At 41.2% G+C, this 23828-nt stretch overlaps 1 protein-coding gene across 1 annotated transcript in view; it reads left to right on the forward strand.

The window, feature by feature from the left end:
- Positions 1-23828, forward strand: part of LOC122558125 (mucin-6-like) — a gene marked incomplete at its 3' end in the record, with an annotated part of 278951 nt that overhangs the window by 146746 nt on the left and 108377 nt on the right. Inside the window, exons 15-16 of the mRNA XM_043706443.1 lie at positions 21533-21665; positions 23151-23400. Of these exons, the coding sequence (XP_043562378.1) occupies positions 21533-21665; positions 23151-23400 (383 nt within the window). The remainder of the gene's footprint in view (positions 1-21532; positions 21666-23150; positions 23401-23828) is intronic.

A 23828-nucleotide genomic window follows, 5' to 3' on the forward strand; every position in this document is an offset into this window, starting at 1 on the left:
AGGAATTAGGACAGAACTACCAGGAGTGGACTGGGATGGGATCTGTGCTGGTCCACAATTAATTACAATATATATTAATGATTTGGATGAGGAAAAGTGAATGTACCCTAGCCAAGTTTGTGAATGAAAAATAAGTGGCAAGGCAAATGGTGAGGATGACCTAATGGATCTTCAATGGAATATAGATAAGTTAAGCGAGAGGGCTAAAATGTGATAGATGGAAGATAATGTGGGGTAATGTGAGGGTATGCAGGTTGATCCTAGGTTTTGAGGGATTGTCTTTTGAAGAGAGGTTGAGTAGTTTTGGCTGTATTCATTGGAGTTTAAAAGAGTGAGAGGTTACCTTCTTGAAACACACAAGATTCTTATTAGTGGACTTGACAGGGCAGATGTGGAGAGTTTGATTCTCCTTGGGGGAGTGCCTAGAACTAGGCAGCATAAACAGAAACAACATCGAGGGGAAGCTGAAGATAAAAGGAATGTAGGGGGATTCAAATAGTGGCTCCATAAATACCATAGGTATTTAGACAATTGTTGGCAGGCTAGAGGTGTGGAGTGGAGCAGACTAGAGACATGGATGAGATTGGAGACAGTTGTTGGAATAGGGACCAGTGAGGGTGGTCAGCAGCTTGCAAGCCCAGTCAGACCACGTGTGGAAGCCCCAGCATGAATTTACTGCAAAGTAATATTTATCTGTAATCTGTTTATCTGACTGTAATGTTTATCATAGAATCATTATAAAATCCCAACAGTGTGGAAACAGACCACTTGGCCCACTGGTCCACACCGACCCTCTGAAGAGCTTCCCCCTGCCCTATATTTCCTCTGGCTAACCCACCTAGCCTGAACATCCCTGGATACTACGGGCAATTTAACACAGACAATCTACCTAACCTGCACATGATTGGATTAGATTAGATTACTTACAGTGTGGAAACTTCGGCCCAACAAGTCCACACCGACCCTCCGAAGAGCAATCCACCCAGACCCATTCCCCTACATTCACCCAACACTACGGGCAATTTAGCTTGGCCAATCCACCTAACCTGCACATTTTTGGACTGTGGAGGAAACCAGAGCACCCGGAGGAAACCCACGCAGACACGGGGAGAATGTGCAAACTCCGCACAGCCAGTTGCCTGAGGTGGGAATTGAACCCGGGTCTCTGGTGCTGGGAGGCAGTAGTGCTAACCACTGTTCCACCGTGCCGCCCACACTTTGAACTATGGGAGGAAGCCGGAGCAGAACTCCGTGCAGACAGGGTGAGAATGTGCAAACTCCACGCAGACAGCCTCCCAAGGATGGGAACAAATCCGGGTTGCTGGTGCTGTGAAGCAGCAGTGCTAACCATTGATACACCATGCTGCCCCTTTTAACTTTGTTTCTTATCTTCTGACTTATGCAATGAATCACTATAAGGTAATGTAACTTTTTTGCTTTATTTCTCTTTTGTTTTAAGATTTGTACCCAAGTACTTTATACCTAAGATGGCGCCATTGTAAGATTTTCGCTGTACTCCTATACTATTTTACTTGAACATGTGACAATAAATTAATTCTACTTCTAGTTTTAACTGTTCCACCCAACCTCAGCCAGGACCACCTCATTCAAATGAATAGATAGCATTATGGCTATTACGACCACAGCAGCCATCAATATTTACAACAGTTGATGTAAATGCATAGGCAACACTGTCAATTAGATGGACTGCTGTTTATTATATATGTCAGAAAAGGGGACTTAATTGCCATCTCCTTAACCAGAATCGAGTAGGAGGAGTGAGCACCTGCCTTTGTCAGTTTGGTAGAATTCGCAATGGTACAGGATACAATTCATGCAGACTTTTCTGAGTTGTCACAACAAAGTAATCGATATACTGTACCACAAAGGTTTACTGCTCCTTGAATATGCAGTTGCTGTGTAATTGCGCACATCAGGTTTCCAGATGGCTGTTACCTTAACAGCACATTCCTCTGCTTACCATCCCCACTCTGTTTGAGCAGTCACAATGGCTTGGTAACAATATCTACTCATTCTACACCTGCCACAGAACTCTGTTTTTCTACCTCTTTTGAGCAGTAGGTTGGCCAACTGTGAGAACCCTGCTTCCAACAGGACCGTCATAGGGCAATTCCATCTGTGTTGTAAACTAACACGAAAACTACCAGGTTACTTATGACAATCTTTCCAGTATTCACTGGCAAGTATTTCTCGTGGTCTCTTGTGTCTCTTCACCAACTTGCTGTTATGATATGGTTCAGAGGGCATTTCTTTATCTCTTTAATCTTTAATAATATGCTTAATCATTAATAAAACTGGCATTTGTTGCCTAATCCCAATAATTCGTAAACTGGTAGCATTCTAAGCCATTTCAGGGGGCAGGTAAGAGTCTCTTACATTGATGTGGATCTGGAGACACACACAGACCAGATAAGGACATCAGATTTTCCTCCCAAAAAGACATTAGTAAACCAGCTGGGTTTCACGATAAAAGCATCATTGCTGAGCCTAACTTTATGTTCTAGGTTTATTAATTAATTTAAATTCCATCAAGTGCATTGATGGAATTTGAAGACATGACTCCGAAGTATGATCTTGCACCTCTGGATTAGCGGTCCAGTGAAATCACCATTGTTCTCCCACCTCTGAGTATGAAACATCAAGAGTCATAGTCATTATGGCACAGGTAGAGTCCAACCAATCCACTAAATCAATTTTGGGTCTCTGAAGTTCCATTCACCCTGCCTTTTCCTCAGAGCCCTATACATTTATTTTTCTCAATGTCCATCCAAGTTTTTAAAAAATTATCATCCATTTCCACCATGCTTTTCGGCAGCTAGTTTCAGGTTATGACCACTTGCTGTGTTAAATACAATCCTTGTATTCTGTAATGGGAACATCTTTTCTTGATTTACTGTATCTAAACCTAATCTAGCCTTGTACCATTCATCAAATCTGACCTTAATTTTCTTTGCTCCAAGGAGGGCAATCCTGGCAACTTCAACCTTGTAGGTAGAATCCCTAATCTGTTGGAGAAGCCATTGGAGTAAATCTTGTTGTGACTCACTGGGGTAGGCTGCTGAAAATCTGGCTCCACTATACTCAGAGTCGCCACATAAAATTAAAGATTGTAAAAGTATGCAAAGCTCCCCAATTTACTTGATTTTCAGAAATTGCTGAAAAATCTCAGCAGGTCTGCACCAAGCGCCATAATTTCCATCCTGAAGTGTGGTAACCAGAATGGTTGCAATGTTCTTGTTGTGGCTGAACCAGAAAAATGCAAGTTCCACAGAACTTCCTGCTTTTAAACACAATACTTTAAAAGTGAAATCCATGATCTTATGTACTTTGTCAATTGCACTCCTAAATTCTATCTGTCAACTATTTACCAATCTCTGTCCAATGGCAGTCAGTTGGTGTTATCTTTATTGTTTGCCATAACTCCAAATTTGAAATCATCAAATTTCAAAATTTTAATCTGTATTCCAATTCACTTTATATGTCAAAAGAGGCAGTGGTCTGAGCAGTGACCCCTGAGGAACCCCATCGTCTGTCATCTCCAGCTTATAAAAACGGAAAACTTCTACAAAACCAGCTCTAGAGAAGAATTGCATTTCTAAATGGTAAACTGTGATCCCAAACTTACAGACATGGAAGTGACTCTCTCTAGGATTTTGTTTTTCCGGGAACACCTTAAAAAAAAAGCCGTGAAAATCAAATTGAAACAACCTGTGAACCAAATCTGATGATTTAACATGACATAATATGCCTGATCTCAGCACTTGCTGTGTCATAATGCCCAGCAGAGTACTTGGGCACCTGTCTAGAATAGATTGTCATACACACACCTTGTTGACACTTAATTGATTGCAACAATGCATGTCAGAGTTTGAACCCTCCACTCAACATCCATGCCCAGTTCCTGACCTCTCAAATGTCACACCTCCATACATCCTTTGATGAAAACCCAAAAGCTGGTTGAAAACATTTATACTGTACATTGTTTACTCTCCATGATGAATTTAAAAACCACTGACTGTCAGTCTTCTGCTACTTACCATCCTCCATCTCGGTATCCTATGTATAGTAACCTTCCTGAGCAGATCTACTAGTAGAAACCCTTTGGATTGAGGAAAGGGAAATATGGGAAGATACTGTACTAAAAAGTTCCTTGTGACAAAATCTACTTGTTACGTGGTAGGCTTTGGTCTGCACTGGTGAGACTGATCCTTGCTAAACAAGTTCAGTACAGGCCAAGTCCCTTTGCAGCCACCTTCCATACCTGGAGTCGTACTGCAAACTTCTTAAGCACTTGGGGTGAGACATAAATAATGCAGTGCATTACCAAGGAATCCCCCATCTTCAGATTAAGTGGCAAACTGATCACGTTAAACTTTGTAAGTGAGAAAGTTAAACCAGTCTTTCTATCCAAGATGATATTAGCACTTATATTCCATGAGTCCTAATTTTATGTGCCAATCCTTTAGTGGCATTTCTCCAAAGACTTCCTCAAAGTATGCAACATCAGTTGCTCTCCCCCGAACAACTTTCCATTATTTTGTCAAAACATTTTAGTGGATTCACCAAGCATGGTCTCCTTTTATAATCCATGCTGATGTTTTGTAAGCTACCATATATACTCGCGTATAGGTTGAATTTTGAAGACTTTTTTTATAGCTGAAATGAAGGGATTGACTGATACACGAGATATTGTTTTTGAGGGGATGAAATTCATGCTTGAGTCAAAAAATGGATAAACAAGAGCCAGATCTTTACATAAAATAATAAACAATAAAAGGAAAATGAATTATGGCCATTATTGAATATTTATCTACAAAATAACTGTCTCAATTCTGCCTGCTATGGTAGAACGGTACTGTTGTACCATATTCCACTTACTAATACTGTAAATGCATGCAGGTCTATACATATGTACAAAAGATAATAGGCATATCAGCAGGTGTTCATGCCATCTACTAGGGGTATTTATACAACACACAATTAATGAAATAAAAGCAGAGGAGTAGTAAAAACAAAAAAAAATTGATAGTAATTTATTAAGAAAAGACCGCATGAAATCGTTAGCTATATACAGTAAACACTTTACCTCAAAAAACTGATATTCACAACAAAAAAAAACTCTTCTCACCTTATATCACAAATATTATGGGATAGCTGCTTAAAACAAAAGTTACATGCAAATGTCCATTAGAATCCTTCAAATTCACTGTCCTCATCACTTGCATCACTGAATACTTCATTCCAGTTGTCTGGGTCAAGCATATCATTGTATGGATCATCTTCAACTGCACTCTCAAGAGGATCATCAATTGATTTGTTATCACTTCCATCTGACCATAAATAGTTATCCTCCACACCATCTAAAACATTAGAAATTCCATATTTTTTGGAGGCTTTCACAATAATTTCAGTTTTCATCTCCTTCCAGGACTCAACAATCCACTCAAATACTGCAAGTAATGGAGCACGCATGTTGCCACCCTTTGTGAAGCTTTTTACCCCTTTTTGCATCCAGGTGTCCCATTTCTTCTGTACTAAGTCCTTAAAAGGTTTATTGATGCTAGCATCCAGTGTCTGCACCATGCTCGTCAGGTCTCCAGAATCTTTGCCATGTCAGTATTGTTAGCTCGAAGTTCACTGATAACACTGTTCACTCGGTGTGATCTGAACACATCCTAAACCAGTAAACTTTTTTCATAGAACATAGAACATTACAGCACAGTACATGCCCTTTGGCCTTCGCTGTTGTGCTGACCTGTGAAACCAATCTGAAGTCCATCTAACTTACACTATTCCATTTGCATCCATATGTCTATCCAATGACCATTTACATGGCCTTAAAGTTGGCGAGTCTACTACTGTTGCAGTAACCCATTCTTCTATGCCCTCATCCAGGTCATTTATGAAAACGACAAACAGCAATGGCCCCAAAATAGATCCTTGTGGTACACCACTAGTAACTGAACTCCAGGATAAATATTTCCCATCAACCGCTACCCTCTGTCTTCTTTCAGCTAGTCAATTTTTGATCCAAACCGCTAAATCACCCTTAATCCCATGCTTCTGTATTTTGTGCGATAGCCTGTTGTGGGGAATCTTATCAGTCGCCTTAATGAAATAAGTTTCCTTTCTAAGTCCACCTGGTCGCATATTCCAGACCTCCCTAATCCAATTCTTGCAGTCACCTTCATCCAACCTGTCTCTATAGCTCAAATGCTTCAACCATGGCAATATCCGAGTAAATCTTTTCTGAACCTATTTAAAATTCATAACATCTTTCCTATGGCAGGGATACTAGAACTGAATGCAGTATTCCAAACGTTGCCTAACCAATGTTCTGTACAGCCACAACATTATCTCCCAACTCCTATATCCAATGCACTGACCAATAAAGGTAAGTGTACCAAAAGCCTTTCTCATTACTCTGTCTACCAGCGATTCCGCTTTCAATGAACTATGAACCTGCTCCCCAAGGTCTTTATTCAGCAACATTCCCCACTTACCCTTAAGTGTATAAATCCTGCCCTGATTTGCCTTTCCAAAATGCAGCACCTCACATTTGTCTAAATGAAATTCCATCTGCCGCTCCTCAGCCCATTTGCCCATCTGATCAAGATCCCATGGTAAACTGAGATAACCTTCTTCACTGTCCACTGCATGACCAATTTTGGTGTCATCTGGTAACTTACCTCCTGTATTCACGTCCAAATCGTTTATATAAATGATAAAAAGCAGCAAACCCAGCACCGATCCTTGTGGCACATTGCTGGTTACAGGGCTCCAGTCCGAAAAGCAACCCTCCACCAACCATCCTTTGAGCCAATTTTGTATCCAAATGGCTAGATCTCCTTGTATTGAATGCCTTGCTGAAGTCCATATAGATAACGTCCACCTCTCTGCCTTCAGCAGTCTTCTTTGTCAATTCTTTAAAAACCTCAATCAAGTTCGTGAGACATGATTTCCCATGCACAAAGCCAATTTGACTCCTCTAATCAGTCCCTGCCTTCCCAAATACATGTAGATCCTGTCTGTCATAAGTCATGTTAGCGAACCTCCAGTCTTCCAGCATCTTACCCATGACTATCAATTATACAAGTATCTCGGCACGGGGCCTATCAATCACTTCCCTAGCTTCCCACAAAGTTATGGGTTACACCTGTTCAGGTCCCAGGGATTTATCCACCTTTATGTATTTTAAGATGTCCAGCACCACCACCTTTGTAATATGGAGACTTTGCAAGATATCAGTAAACACTGATGCAAAATACTCATTTCGTATCTCACCAATAAGCGGCCTTATTGATCTTTAAGGGATCATATTCTCTCTCTAGCTCTTATGCAGTAACAGTTCACGTTACCCTGTACCTGCATTGAACACATTGCCTTTAAATCATGCCGGTCTCTTAAAGGGTATGTTGTATTAGTTCTTCATCTAGGTAATGATCCTGCTTTGGGAAATGTTTCAATATTATTTGTTTCCGTGGAAACTGTATCTCAGATGTTGATGGTTGATTCTGTGGCTGTGTAGATGGTTAGTTCCCAACTTCCTGGTCAGGTGCCTGCATTGGAGAAACAGCTTCCCCAATTTGTGTATGTGTTTGCAGTTGCAGTGCATGCATCACAGTGACAATTTCTCTAAACTAATCTCAAATTGCAATTTGGGTTGACTTTTGTTGAAAGCGTAGATGGTTTGTACCCTAACTGGCTCTCCAGTTTTCAACTCTAGTAATGGTTTGCCAGTTATATCAAAACACAATTTAGCTTTTTGCTGTCTCAACATGAATGCCTGTTACAACTTCTGAATGCAACTGTTTTCTTGCTATTGGAAGAGCAATTTGAGTGTGCTGTTACAATTACTTTACAATGTGAAAAATATATCTTTTTGTTTTTCTGTACATTTGCATGTGGACTGAACTGGGAAGAAATATTTTAAAAGCTAAGGTTTATTGAAGGATTACTGCATGTGTTAAAAACAAATAGTGTCCCTAGTCCCCTGCTCCTGATGGAATGCATCCCAGGGTGCTGAAAGAAATGGCTGAAGTTATAGTAGATGCATTAGTGGTAATTTACCAAAATCCACTGGATCCAGGCAGGTCCCAGCAGACTGGAAGACAGCGAATGTCACACTGCTGTTTAAAAAAAGGGTATAGGCAAAAGGCAGATAACGAAAGGCCAGTTAGCTTAACATTTGTAGTTGGGATAATGCTGGAGGCTATCATTAAAGAAGACATAGTGAGATGTCTGGAAGAAGTAGTGAGATGTTCCATCGGGCAAATGCAGCATGGATTCAGGAAGGGAAGGTTGTGTTTGACAAACTTACTGGAGCTCTTTGAGGATGTAACAAGTGTGGTGGATGGAGGGAAACAGGTTGATGTTGTATACTTGGATTTGCAGGAGGCGTTCGATAAGGTGCTGCATAAAAGACTCATCCATAAGATACGAATGCATGGCGTTGTGGGGAATGTTCCAGCATGAATAGAGGACTGGTTAACCAATAGAAAGCAAAGAGTTGGGATAAATGGGTGTTTCTCTGGTTGGAGATCAATGGTGAGCAGGGTGCCACAGGAGTCGGTGCTGGGCCCGCAATTATTCATGATATATATGAATGATTTGAAAAAGGAGACCGAATGTAACGTATCCCAATTTGCTGATGACGTAAATTGAGGGGAAAGGCAAACTGTGCAGAGAATTTGGAGGGTTAACAGAGAAATTTAGATAGGTTAAGTGAGTGGGCAAGATTCTGACGGATGGAGAACAATTGCAAATGTGAAATGGATTGCAAATGTGAAATTAACCACTTTGGAAGTAAAAATAATAGTTCAGAGTGTTATTTAAATGGTGAAAGATTGCAGCATGCTGTTGTGCAGAGGGACTTAGGAGTGCTCGTACATTAATTGCTAAAAGTTGATTTGCAAATGCAACAGGTAATCAGCAAGGCAAATGGAATATTGGCTTTCATTGCTAACAGGATTGAATTTAAGGCAGGGAAGTTCTGCTGCAAATGCATACGGTGTTGGTGAGGCCGCATCTGGAGTATTGTGCGCAGTTCTAGTCTCCTTACTTGAGGAGGGATATTTTGGCTTTAGAGGCCGTGCAGAGGAGGTTCCCCAGGTTGATTCAAGAGATGAGAGGGTTACCATGTGAGGAGAGGTGAAGCTGCCTGGGGCTGTACATGCTAGAATTTAGAAGAATGAAAGGGGATCTTATACAAATATATTATATAAAAGATTATGAAAAAGCTAGATAAGATAGAGGCAGGCAAGTTGTTTCCACAGGTAGGTGAGACTAGAACTAGGGGATATGGCCTCAAGATTAGGGAGAGTAGATTTTGGACAGAGATGAGAAGGAACTGCTTTTCCCAGAGAGTAGTGAATCTATGGGATTCTCAGTCCAAGGAGCAGTAGATGCAGCTTCATTAAATATATTCAAAACACAGTTAGATGGGCTCTTGCATGGTAGGGAAATTAAGGGTTATGGAAATAATGCAGGTAGGAGGAATTGAGATGATTGATAGATCAACCATGATCTTAATGAATGGCAGAGCAGGCTCGACAGGCCAAATTGCCTACTCTTGCTTCTATAACTATGATATTATGGTACTATGGTATGAAATTGCCTGACACTCATTGTAATTGCTGTTTACACATCTGATTGTTCAAGCAATGAGAAAACCGAGTTAAATGAGCCCCCCAGGGTGCTGTAAATAAATGGAGATTTGGCCAACAGTCAGTAATTGATTGGTTTGTTAAATACTGACCAGTTATTGATGAAAAAGATCATCTGCTTGCCTGGAATTCAGCTGAACAGTTTGGGGTGTGAATGTTCTGGTCAGAAGCCATGTATTATTAACATACCAACACAAAAGTTTTGGATTCCTTTTATGGTGACTGGTATTCTATTCCCATTTACCATCTGTCAGGTCACAGTTTCCTCAACACTTTCTTTCTTATTATATTTGACCTGGTTTTAAATTGAAGAGTTTGCCGTCGTGTCTAGTACATTCTCCTTTTTGTCATGTTTTCTTTCTCTTGTCATGTTATTCTGGCTTTTCTTCACTTTTGTTCTCTTATCTTTCACCATTTTTGTGTGAAAAACTTCCTTGAAGATCATCCATTTTTCTATACAGTTTTCCCTTTAGTCTTTGGTTCCATTTTTACCTAGCTAAACACAGTATCAAACTGTTAAAATTAATGTACCTCCAATTTAGCAGTTCTCCTTCTGATAGTTATTAGTTTATAGGATGTGACATTTGCTGTCTGGGCTATCATTTATTGGCCATCCCTGATTGCCCGAGGGGAGATGGTGTCTCTGCCTATCCTAGTGCTTTTACTTGCTACAGTTACTACAGTTGCTGCACTAAATGGGAGACCTTAGGCGGTCTTGCTGGTTGCTGTGGATCTGACTACTGTGCACCATCATTGAATGGGCAGCAGCCTTGTAAGCTGGCTGGTAGAGCTGCAACAACAAGGACATTGGTAGATTGGCAGCAGTGGAACCACACTCTCAAAGGGCAATACCTCAGCAATTCGATTGATTGTGAAAGCCTTTGACTGCTGAATTCTGCAGCAGGGTTTGTGGCAGCCTGAGAACTAAGCTGCATTTCGATAACAATGATCATGGATCTTGTGACCTCACGCTGCGATTCCACAACATTCACATGTTGGGTCAATGCTGTCCATTTTGCAATGAAAGCTACGACATCCTCCAGACATTACATAATAAATGGGTCTCTATAAAATGCCATTGTAAAATTAGCCTCCACTTCACATGCTAGAAAATGTGGTTCGAACCTTTGTGAAGTTCTATGCACAATTGCAACTGACCTTTTCCTTGCTTCAAAATTGAGACATCAGTGTCCAGAGCAGGCCTTCTAGTAAACCATAGATTTTGATGTTTAACTCCATCAGCACTGTTCTGTACGTTACCCCATTGAAGTCCTTTCCTGAACCCTCTGCAGCAGCATCTATCTGACTTCTTACCCAGCAGGTAGCTGTCCCACATGCAATCCTTTCCCCATTTTCAGACAGTATGCTGGCCACTTAACATGTGCTGATCCGATTCTACAATACCCTCTTAAATTATGCACTATACCTTGATGTGGCTGGTTTAATTTGATATGACTTATTATTGTAAAGTACCAAAATAAAGTGAAAAGTATTGTTTTGCAAGCTATCCAGACAAATCATATCTGATGTAAGTACATCTGGGTAAGAGAACATAATGCAGAATATGGTGTTAGAGCTACAGAGAAGGTGCAGAGAAAGGTCAACTCCAAAATACAAGAAGTCTGATAACATCTCGGGGAAGCTATTCTTGAGTCTGATCGAATGTGTTTTAAAACTTTTGTATCTTCTGCCTGATGTAATTTCTTGCAGTTTTGGGTGCATCTATAAAAATTGGTAAGAGGTACAGTGGACATGCTGAATTTCTTTCGTCTTCTGAGGAAGTAGAGGCGTTGATGTGTTTTCTTAACCCTAGTGTTGATGTGGTTGAACCAGGATAGATTGTTACTGATGTTTATCCTAGGAGCTTGAAGCTCTTGAGCATGTCCATCTCAGCACCATTGATAAAGACAGTGGTGCGTCGTCTATGCCACTTCCTGAAGTCAATGACCAACTTATTTGTTTTGCTGACATTAAGGGAGAGATTGTTGTCTTTACGCCACAATTAAGCTGTCTCTCTCTCTTTCCTGTACTCTGTCATTGTTTGAGATCTGACTCACTGTGCTGGTGTCATCAGTAAATTTATAAATGGAGTTAGAGCTGAATTTAGCCACACAGTATGAGTGTGCACAGAGTATCGTAAAGGATGTGAATTATCATGGAGGAGGTTTTGTCGCCTGTCCTTACTGATTGTTAGCTGTGGGTCAGGAAATCAAGGATTCAGTTGCATGGGGGGAGCAGAGTCTGAGGTCTTGGAGTTTGGGGAAGAATATAGTTGAAATTATTGTGTTGAAGGTGGAGCTGTAGTCAATAAGTAGATGTCTGATGTAGGTGTCCTTGTTATCAAGATATTCCAGAGATGAGAGTAGGGCCAGGGAGATGGTGAATTGTAGTGGATCAGGCAATTTGGGAGGCTGAAATTGATGCATGCCATTACTAACCTCTCCAAACACTTCATAATGATGGGTGGCAGAACCATCGAGCATTAGCCATTAAGGCACGTTGGCTGATTTTTGGCACTGGAATGATTGTGTCAGAGTAAGTAAGGGTATTTCTTCATCAGATGTTTGCTCCAGATTCTGTCCATCATGGTGAGTCTGCACTAGTTTTCCAGGCAACATTTCTTGGGTATCAGAAAGCATAAATGCAGAAGGAGAAGGCTGAGGAATAGGGAACTGAGATGGGATGAAAAGAAAGGGGTCCATAGTCATATCCACTTCCACCTGAATTTCATGCCAGACAGTAGGATAAGAAGTAAGTGCAATCTGCAAAGGCATATATGGCATCTTTGCCTTGAATGTTATTGAGGATGCTAGATGCAGCAGCCTCAATCCCCATATTGGGAACACTGTCTCTTGTAAAGGATTTGGAAGATATAGACTTTCTGGTCCTCCCACCAGATTCCAGGTGGAGCAATCTTGGCTTGCAAGAGAGGAGAAAAGTTAATGTGGATAATATAATAGCTTTTTCTATTATAGTTTTATAGCATGTTGTATGTGAAAGCTGCAGCAGGTGGGTTTTGAGGCTAGCAACAGTCATATGTGTTGTGAGAGTGAAGTGAAATATCTAACTGAAGTCCTAACTGGTAATTGAGATGGGGATGCATTGTGCATCATGAGAGGATAGTGTGGTGATTATAAGACAAAGTAAAAGTAGGCCATTTGACCCATTGAGTCTGCTGCACTATTCTAGAGATTATGATTTATCTGATAATTCTCAACTCCACCTTTTTGCCTTATCCCCATAACACTTGTTTAAACCTGACTGATTAAAAATCTGTCGATCTCAGCCTTGAATAATTATTGAATGGTAAAGAATTCCACAGATTGACTACCCTCTGGAAGAAATAAATTCCTCCTCATATCTGTTTTAAATGGGTGACCCCTTATTCTGAGATTATAATCTCTGGCTGTCCCATTGGGTAAATAACCTGTCCACATCTGTCATGTCAAGTTCCCTAAGAAGCTTATATATTTCAGTAAGGTCTGCTGTCATTTTTATGAACGCCAGCCTACACAACAACTCCTCATAAGAAATTCCCTTCATACCTGGAATCAACTTAGTGAACCTGCTCTGGACTGCCTCCAATGCCAGAATATCTTTCCATAGATAAAGAGACCAAAACTGTTCACAGTATGGCAGCTGTAGTCTGACAAGTGCCTTGTATAGGAGAAAGTGAGGACTGCAGATGCTGGAGATCAGAGTCGAGACTGTGTTGCTGGAAAAGCACAGCAAGTCAGGCAGCATCCGTGAAACAGACCACTAGTGTCTTGTATATTTTTTAGTCGGACTTCCATATTTTATTCACCATTTTCTTTGAATGACATTCCGTTTTTCTTCCATGTACCTGCTGAACGGATGTACTAGCCTTTTAATGATTCATGCATTAAGACCACAAATACCTGTCTACTGCAGATTTCTGCAGTCTTTTTCCTATTTGAACAATATTCAGCTCTTCTATTCTTTTTTGCCAAAATGCATAACCACACATTTTCTTACATTATATTCCATCTGCCAAGTTTGAGCCCAATTGTCTAACCGATTTGTAATTGTCTGGGACTCTTTGTATCATCCTTACCTGTTGTCTCCCCATCTAATTTTTGTGTTGTCTGCAAACTTGACTATAATACATTCACTTTGCTCATCCAGATCAGTCTTTTTTTTTAAAGTAATTGTGGCCCTTGCACTAATCTCTGTGGCAATTCACTACACACAGATTGCCACCCCAAAAATGCTCCTTTATCCACAGTTAAACAACCATGCTAATATGCTATAGTGCCTCCAACATCATGGGGTCTTATTTATTAACCTCATATGCAGTAAATAATCAAATACTATTTGGAAATCAGAATGTATTACAACTATTACTACTCCTTTATCTAATTTGCTTTCGACCTCCTCAAAGAACTGTCATAAATTTGTCACATGTGACTACCCCTTTGTGAAACCACGCTGACTCTGCTTAATTATATTATGTATTTCAAAATGCTTTACTAATGCATTCTCTATAATTGAGGCTAACATTATCCTAATATCAAATATAATGTTAAGTGGCATATAGTTAACCTATTTCTTTTTTTTGTCTCAGAGAAACATAGAAAATAGGCACAGGAGTAGAACCATTTGGCCTTTTGAATCTGCACCACCATTTGATATTATGGCTGATCATGCAATTTCAATATCCCATTCCCCCTTTCTCTCCATCCCCCTTGATCCTTTTAGCCAAAAGGGCCATGCTCATCTCCTTCTTGAATGTATCTAACAAACTGGCCCCAACAGCTTTCTGAGTGAAGAAATACTTTCTCATCTTAGTCCTGAATGGCTTACCCCTTATTCTTAGACTGTGATCCCTAGTTCTGGACTTCCCCAACATTGGGAACATTCTGCATCTAGCCTGTCCAGTTCCATCAGGACTTTATATATTTTTATGAGATCCCCCCTCTAAATTTCAGTGAGTACAAGCCCAGTCAGTCCAGTCTTTTTTCAATGTATCAGTCCTGCCGTCCCTGGAATAAGTCTAGTAAACCTTTGCTGGATTCCCTCAATAGCAAGAATGTCCTTCCTCAGATTGAAGATGAAAACTGCACACAGTACTCAAGGTGTGGCCTCACCAAGGCACTGCATAACTGCAGCAAGACAAGCTACTTCTATACTCAAATGCTCTTGCTATGCAGGGCAGCATTTTCTGATTTCCTTACTGCCTGCTGCACCTGCATGCCAACCTTCAGTGATTTTTGCACTATGACACCTAGGTTTTTTGCACCTCACCTTTTCCTAAACAGTCACCATTCAGATAATAATCTGCCTTCCCGTTGTTGTCACCAAAGTTTTATCCAAATTATATTGCATTCTCAAGTATTTGCACATTCAGCCAGCCTTTCCAAGACACCCTGCAGTTTCTTAGCATTCTTCTCACAGGTACACTGCCACCCAGCTTAGAATCATCTGCAAATTTTGAGATATTGCATTCAGTTCCTTTGTCCACATCATTAATGTTTATTGTGAACAGTTGGGGGTCCCACCACTCATCACTGCCTGCCACTCTGACAAAGACACATTTATTCCTACTCCTGCTTCCTGTCTGTCAGCCAGTTCTCTATCTATGTCGATACATTGCCTCTGATACCATGAGTTTTAACTTTGCTTGCTAATCTTTTGTGTTGGATCTTGTCAAAAGCCTTTTTAAAGTCCAGATCAACATCCACTGATTCACCACTGTCCACCCGACTGGTCACATCCTCAAACAATTCCAGATTTGTCAAATGTGATTTCCCTTTAGAGAATCCATACTGACGTGGACCAATCCTGTCATCGCTTTCTCAATGCTCAGCTATTTACATCCTTAATAATTTTCCCCACCACCGATGTCAGGCTAACCAGCCTCTATTTCCCCTTTTTTTACCTCCCTCTTTTGTTTTTAAAATGGTGCAGTTATATTAGCTACCCTCCAGAGTCCACAAAATGCTGGAAAATGATCACCAATGCATCTGCTATTTCTAGGGTTACTTCCTTAAGTAATCTGAGATGCAAGGCATCATGCCCTGGGCACTTTTTGCGTTTTAATCTCCCCAATTTTCCCAATGCCATTTCTTGACTAAGAAGGATTTCCTTCAGTTTCTCCTTCATGCATGACCCTCTGTCCTCTAGCATTTCTGGAAGGTTATTTTTGCCCTCCTTAGTGAAGACAAATCCAAAGTATTTGTTCAACTGGTCTGCCATCTATTTGTTGTCCTTCATGAATTCACCTGATCCTAACTGTAAGGGACCTACTATTATCTTCACTGTCTTTTTCTCTCTACATATCTATAAGCTTTTGCAGTCAGTTTTTATGTTTTCCGCAAGCTTACGCTCATATTCTATTTTCCCAATTCTGAATTAAACCAAACCCTTTGTCTTCCTCCACTGAATTTTAAATGTCTCCCCATCCTCAGCTTTGCTGCTTTTACGCCAATTTATATGCCTCCTCTTTAGCTTTAACACTATCCCTGATTTCCCTTGTTAGCCATGGTTGAGCTACTTTCCTTGTTTTACTGTTAAGCTAGACAGGGATGTGCAATTGTTGAAGTTCATCTATGTGTTCTTAAAATGTCTGCCATTGCCTTTCCACCATCAACCTCTTAAGTATCCTTGTATTCTAGCCAATGCATGTGTCATACTAGCAAAGTTAGCTTTCTTTAACTTCAGGACTCTAATCTCTCCGTCTTAATGAAGAATTCTACCAATATTATAGTAACACTTCCCCAAAAGATCTCTCAGTGCAAGATTGCTAATTAATTCTGTCAGCACACAATACCCAATCGAGGATGGCTTGCTCTCTAGTTGGTTCCTTGACATTATGGGTGATGCAACCATCCCTCATACGTTCCAGAAAATCCTCCTCCATCGCATTGCTACCAGCTTGGTTAGTCCAATCAATATGCAGATACCCTTACTGTACACATCTCTAATTTCCTGATTGATGCCATCCCCAACCTCACAACTACTGTTTGTTAGTCTGAACAGAACTCCCACTAATGTTTTTCTTTTCCTTTGGTGTTCCGCAGCTGCACACATTTGGATTCCGTATCATTCAGGCTAATGTTCTTGATTACTATTGTGTTAATCTCCTTTACCAGCAATGCTACCCCCAACTCCCTTTCCTTTCAGCCTATCTCTCCTGAAAATTGAAAACCCTTGGATGTTGAGTTCCCATCCTTGAACACCCAGTAGTCAGGTCTCTGTGATCCCAATTACATTGATTCCATTAATAACTGTCTGCGCAGCTAATTCATCCACCTTATTACAAATGTTCCTGGCATTGAGCCTTTGGGCTTATTTTTTTGACATTATTGTTCTTTTAGAATTAGGATGTAATGTTATCCTTTTTTGATTTTCATCTTTGGTTACTCTGCCTCCCACTTTCATTTTTCCCCATACTGCCTTTTGTTTCTGTCCCCACTTTACTTCGCAACTAGTTGCGTTGGTTTTCACCCCTTACCATATTCGTTTCAACCTTCCCCAACAGCACTAGCAAACACTCCCCCCACCCCAGGACATTGGTTCCAGTCCTGCCCTGGTGCATACCATCCAGTTTGTATCGGTCCCACCTCCCCCAAAACCAGTTCCAATATCCCAGGAATTTTTAATCCCTCCCTCTTGCACCATCCCTCAAGCCACATATTCATCTTATTTATCTTGTCATTCTTACTCTTGACTAGCACGTGGCACTGGAAGCATTCCCAAGATTTGAGCCCTATCTTTTAGTTTAACTCCTAACTCCCTAAATTCAGTTTGTAGGACCTCATTACCTTCTCTTACCTATATTGTTGGTGTTCACTCCCTGCCCAAAGAATGTCCTGCAGCCACTCTGAGATATCCTTGACCTTGTACCAAAGAAGCAACATACCATCCTCGATTCTTGTGGCTGCAGAAATACCAATTTTCCCCTTGCAATTGAATCCCCTATCACTATAACTCTAACACTTCTTTTTTCTTACCCTTCTGTGCAGCACAGCCAACCATGGTGCCTTGAGCTTGGCTGCTGCAGGCAGTCCCTGGTGAGCCAACTCCACCAACAGTATCCGGAACATATAAGTGTTTTGCAGAGAGATGACTACAGGGAATCCTTGCAATGCCTTCTGACTCTTCCTCTATCTAGTGATCACCCATTCCCTATCTTCCTCAGTAATTTTTACCTTGCTGTGACCAACTTACTGAACATGCTACCCATGATTCCCTTAATCTCATGGATGTTCCAGAGTGAATCTAGCCGCAGCTTCAGGGCTGTCAGGGAGGAGCTGCAGTGGGACACAGTCTCTGCACATGAAGGAGTGAGCGGCATCAGAAAGGTCTCTGAATTCCCACAACACGAAGGAGGAACATGGCATGGGTCTGGAATCTCCTGCCTTGACTTAACCCTTAAATTAACTGAAAACAACAGCAGCAAAGCCAAGAGAAGATAAAAGAAAAACTACTTGCCAATCACCAGCCATTCACTTAGTTGCTGGCTGTGACTTCACAGTCCAATTCCTTCTATTTCTCCTTTACCCTTGTGCCTTCTGCAGCTGCAGTAGTTCATTCCTCATTTGATTGCCTTACCTCGCTGTTTGTCATTGTTCTCACCAAAGTCTGGTATTCACCAAATCTGACACAATTTTTTAATTTCAAAATTATACTTTATTCATAAGTTATCTTTGTATATATACATTGTCACAAATGCAGTTCTGTTCTATACAGTTGCATATCAAGGAAACAAACAAACATTGGAGTTTGACTCTATCCAAAAAACCAAAGACCTGTCCTACATATGCAAAACTAGATTAACGTACATTTTGATGCCTTCTAGAATTTCTCTTTTATTGCAGATATAAACTTTATTCATAGGAAGAAATCTTTGGTAGACGTATAGCTAATGGAGCTATTCAGATCAATCTTCCCCTTACAGAGAACAAATTAAGTCTTTAATGTTCACCATTCTCTATATTTGCTGTCAACCTCTTGGTCTTCTAAGACCACCGTGATAGAGGACTGGGAGGCTGCACTGCAAGTGGGCTTCGTGTCATACAGACTGGCAAAAATGATTTGCTGATCCTCATGATGTCACTGACATGACATTACCGAGCTATCTTCTTCAATCAGGCTGCTGAACACAGAGCTCTCCTTGTGCACCTTCTGGAAAAAGAAACATGAGCATGTCTCATCCTGCTCCATGGAGCATATCTTGGGCCAGAAGATTATCTTAGAAGCTTCCGAGGCAAAGAACAAGGCTTGCTGGCCCTTCACCTCCTGGAGTCCTTGGTGATATCGAATCCCTCATCTGCAGCAGGAGGAGCTCTGTATACTTTTTTGATGTTTTGACAGTTTTCCCTGCCTTTCTCACACCTGTTGCACACTTTTGAGGTTATAGACCCATTTGGTGTTCCCTTTAACTGTTTCCCACCAGTATGCTTGAGACTGAAAGAGAGGCTTCATGGTTCTCCAACATCTGTAATCCCTTTTGAGCTTCTCAATGTTTTCTGGGGTCAACATTTAGATTACACATTCCCTTGCCGGCCTGCTGATTGTCCTGTAGGTGACAGTTAACCGGCAGGAGGCACTGGTCAGAGAAGAACACCAGCTTGACGTCGGTGGATCAGACCAAGAAGTCTCAGAACACAAACAGGAAATCTATCCTTGAGCAGATAGACCTGTCTGTTTGTATCAAAACTGCACTGTACAGGGGTGCTAAGGACATCGGGCAGCTTGGCATCTTTGACCGTTTCCATCAGGACTCTGGGTGTGGCATCACGTTTTCTGTCCCCCCCAACGGATTATCCATCTGCATCAATGATACAGTTGGAGTCTCCAGCCAGAACGATCAGCCTGGGTGTAGCCAGCAATGGGATGCTTTGGCAGGACGGTCAACCGCTCACTCTTTCCCGTTGGGGCGTACACAAGGGAGCATTTCTGTACATAACGTTTGCTATGGGGAGGCACCCGACCAATACCTTCTTAACCTCGGAGATGGTGAATTTGCCACCTCACAGCCAACTTGAAGACTCGTCGCGGAGAGGATTGAATGCAACGCAGGTTAATGTTGGCAATTTTACCACCCATTTTAAAGTTTATAAAGTGACCAATATCCATTCACCAACAGACCTGTCACTAGGAATGTGGGTGAACTGTTGGTACCTCACAGGGCTGAGGTAGCTGTCCAGTTCCTCCCTGGGGCCATTTCCCCAGTCCGGTGTCATCTGGGTGAGAACAAGGTCAGCAAAGTCCAGTTCTGAGTCTGACAGAGGGACTGTCAGAGGGTCACAGCTCACCGTTGCCTGGAGCTGTGGTGCAGTGGATATCCCCTGGTTCTCATCAGGTGGGAGCTGGGCTTTACAAAGCCCCTCGGGGGTCTGTCCTTTCTGGGTTGGGGAGTACTCCTCTCCATTTCTCCTGTGGCGCTTTGCCTCTTTTTCTGATGATGGCCACCTTTCCACCCCTCTTTGCCATCGGAGGAGCTGCTGGTGAAATCTTCATGTATCTATCTCTTTCAGCTTCACTGTGAGGCTTTGAGGGCCTGGTGGGTTTTCCATTTCTTGTGGTATTTCAGCGGTATCCACTCCCTGCCTCTTTGGCTTCCTCCTCCTCCATTGACTGTCTGTCTATTAGAGGTGTCGGTCGCTGTGTTACCCTGCTGGCCACAGTCTGTTTCACTCCAACCTCTCCTTCTTTCTGGGTGTCTCTTGTCTCAGTTCCCTTGCTGGATGGTGGTACCTTGCTGATCTTTGGGGTTCCATGACTCACAATGCCATCTCTACCCATCTGAGTGTAAGTGGCGCCCCCCCCCCCCTCCCCCACTACATCTTGGGCAGACCTTGTACATATGGCCCGCTTCCCCGCACAGGTTGCAGCTTTTGGACTCCTTGCAGTCCTTAGTCAGGTGACCCTCCTGTTTGCAGTTCCTACAGACGGACACTTTACAGTCTGCTGCCATGTGACCTGCCCTCCAGCAGGTTCGGCACACTCTCGGCTACCCTGTATACGTCAGGTAGCTTCTGCTCCTTCCAATCAGTGCATCCACTCTCTCTGTAGCCACTTCCTTTAAATTCCTGGGATGTGATCCATCACGTTCTGGAGACAGTGGCCTTTACCCCTCTTAATTTCCCTGGTGCTTTTTACTCTGATGATAGTTATTGTGTTTGTTTCCCCTCAACCCTGCTTACTTCCTTGATGGTGGGAAATTTCAGTGAAAGTGAATTCATTGATCTTGTTCACATGTGAAGTGCCATTGAACTTTCACCAGTGAGCTACTTTTTGGGCCATATCCCTTAAAACCTTTCCTATTCATGTGTCTGTTCCAATATCTTTTAAATGTTGTAATTGTACCTGCTTCTACCTGTTGCATATGCACTATACTTTGTGTGAAAAAAGTTGCACCTTATTTTAAATTTTTCCCCTCTCACCTTAAATCTATATTCTCTAGTTTTGGACTCTTCTACCCTTGGGAAAAGACCTTGGCAATTCACCTTATCTGTGCCCCTCATGATTTTATAACCCTTTATAAGGTCACCCTTCAGTCTCTTCCAGTCTAGAGAAAAAAAAATCTCAGCCTATCCAGCCTCTCCTTATAACTCAAACCATTAGGTCCTTTTATTTTCATTGTGGGGTAACTTAATGCACAGCTGTAAAGTATGAACAAAATATTGAAGCCTAATTTATTTATAACAATAAAGATCAATCGTTGGCTTCTGTGAAGGGCGAGTGATCAGCATCAACAGATTTTTATCCAGATGATGAAAGCAAATATGTCAGAATGCTTTCGTGTGCAGCATTAGGTGAATGTCTCAGACATTATTTTATCTTTTTAAAATGTCTTTTTCTATCTTTTTTTTCTTCAGAGGTGTAAATTTGAAACTTGCAACTATGAGAAAAGCCAAGATTTTATGTGCAATTCCCTTGGAGTGTATGCTCGTGCTTGTGCCATAAAAGGCCTAATCTTGATAAACTGGAGAAATGATGTGAACGAATGCAGTAAGTATTTACTAGCAATTATTTTATTCTGGCTTCAAGGCCTCAATAGTACTCATAATTGTTCTTTACATTTTTTGAATGGGAGTACTGCGGGCAAAGTCAAGATTTCCTGCTCCTCCTTAATTACACTTTAGAAAATAGTGATAGCTAACTTAGAGTAATAAAGTCATAGAGATGTACAGGACAAAAACAGACACTTTGTTCCAACCTGTCCATGCCAACCAGATATCCCACCTAATTTAGTCTCATTTGCCAGCACATGGCCCATATCCTTTAAACCTTTCCTATTCATACACCTATCCATATGCCTTTTAAATGTTGCAATTGTACCAGCCTCCACCATTTCCTCTGGCAGTTCATTCCATACACGCACCACCTTGTGTGTGACAAAGTTGCCCCTTAGGTCCTTTTTATCTTTCCCCTCTCTGCCTAAACTTATGCCCTGTAGTTCTGGACAACCCACCCCTTTGTCTATTTAGCCTACCCATGCCCCTCATGATTTTTCTTGAATTGCTACAATTCTTGTAGTGTATTCACACTCACATTTCCTTCAGAGAGGGACATTCAGATTTTTGGACAGTGAAAGAACAACAATTTAGTCTAAATTAGGACAGGGTACTACTTGAAAGGGAACATATATATATTGCTGTTCTCAAGCATTTATTGCCATTGTTCTCCTAGGTTTCAGAGGTTGTACGTTTGCAAGATACTATTGAAGAGGTCTTGGTGATTTGCTGCTGTGTATCTAGTAGATGGTACACACTGCTGCACTATATGGCACTTGTGAAGCAGATGAATTTGTAATGTGGTGGATTGAGATGCCGCTTAAGCGACCTGGTTTGTCCTGGATGCTGTCAGCTTCTTGAATATAGTCAAATAATTAGTGCTTAAATTTCTCAGTTGAGATTCACCTGAATAGTTGCTGCATAACAAGCGATTATAAAGTCACGTTATTGTTTTGTGATTGATAACTAAAATGATACATTAAAACCAATAGTATGTAAGTTACACTGGCAGCTGAAAATCTTACTTTATCCCAAAGAGAGATCTCTACTGGGCAACGGTGTTCAGAGTTCTGGTCCAGCACATTGAATATAGAGAATGCAGATGAATGTTTAAAATTTTATTTTCCAATAAGCATTCCGAGGTAGATTCATAAAGAGGTCAGGAGGTTTCAGGCAAAGCTCCTGAAAGTCCAGTTATACTATCCATGTTGTAGACCCCTGAACTGGACTCTCGAGATTTTCTGATGCTGGAGTTTCATACTTTGCTGAAGTGAGATTGAGAGCTGACATTCGTGCAACAATGTGCAACCCAAAATCATTTCTCATTGTCATGAAGCTTTTTTAGATGTTTTTACATTGCCTGAAATTCCTTAGGTGTGTATTATAAATCTCAAGTGATCATGTAACCAATCAAAAAAAGATTTTGTGTTGTGCCATACTTCAGACTAGTTCATGAATTATGTTTGACTTCTGCTTTCAGAAATTTCTTGCCATGGACATCAGGTTTTCAGTTATGATTCCAAAGCATGCAACCGCACTTGCTTTTCATTATCTAATTCAATATTCGAATGCACTGAGAGTGGAGTTCCAGTAGAAGGATGCAATTGCCCACCAGATACTTTTTTGGATAATACCAATACTTGTGTGAAGGCATCCAGCTGTCCATGTTTTCTGCGAAATGGTGCAATTATACCTGCTGGCAAAAGTATCAACATTTTTGAGCAGCTGTGGTGAGTTGATTAATTAATATGTTTTGCTTTGATTCAAGGGACAGTTGTTAAAATGTAAATCTTCTTGACTCATCAAATCAGTACAAATGTAATTGAGCCATTGTGAGCAAATTAAGCAGCTCGTAGCCTTCCTAGATTAGGACCTTGACCTGCTGCTCTATTATTCTGCATATGAGCTGGCTTATGAAATATTTCCCCAGTTACTTTTCTATTGCATCAAAAATAGTAATTTTGTGTTATATAGATTGAGTATTGCTAAAAAAGACAGAGTCAAAATGTATGGTGCTGAAAAAGCACAACCAGTCAGGCAGCATCTGAGGAGCAGGAGAATCAACATTTCAGGTAAAGCCTTTTATCAGGAATGAGGCTTGTGGGCCAAGGGGGCTGAGAGTTAAATGGAAGGGGGATGGGGCTGGGAGCTGGAAATG

This window comes from Chiloscyllium plagiosum, chromosome 16, assembly GCF_004010195.1.
Source record: "Chiloscyllium plagiosum isolate BGI_BamShark_2017 chromosome 16, ASM401019v2, whole genome shotgun sequence".
NCBI classification, from domain to species: domain Eukaryota; kingdom Metazoa; phylum Chordata; class Chondrichthyes; order Orectolobiformes; family Hemiscylliidae; genus Chiloscyllium; species Chiloscyllium plagiosum.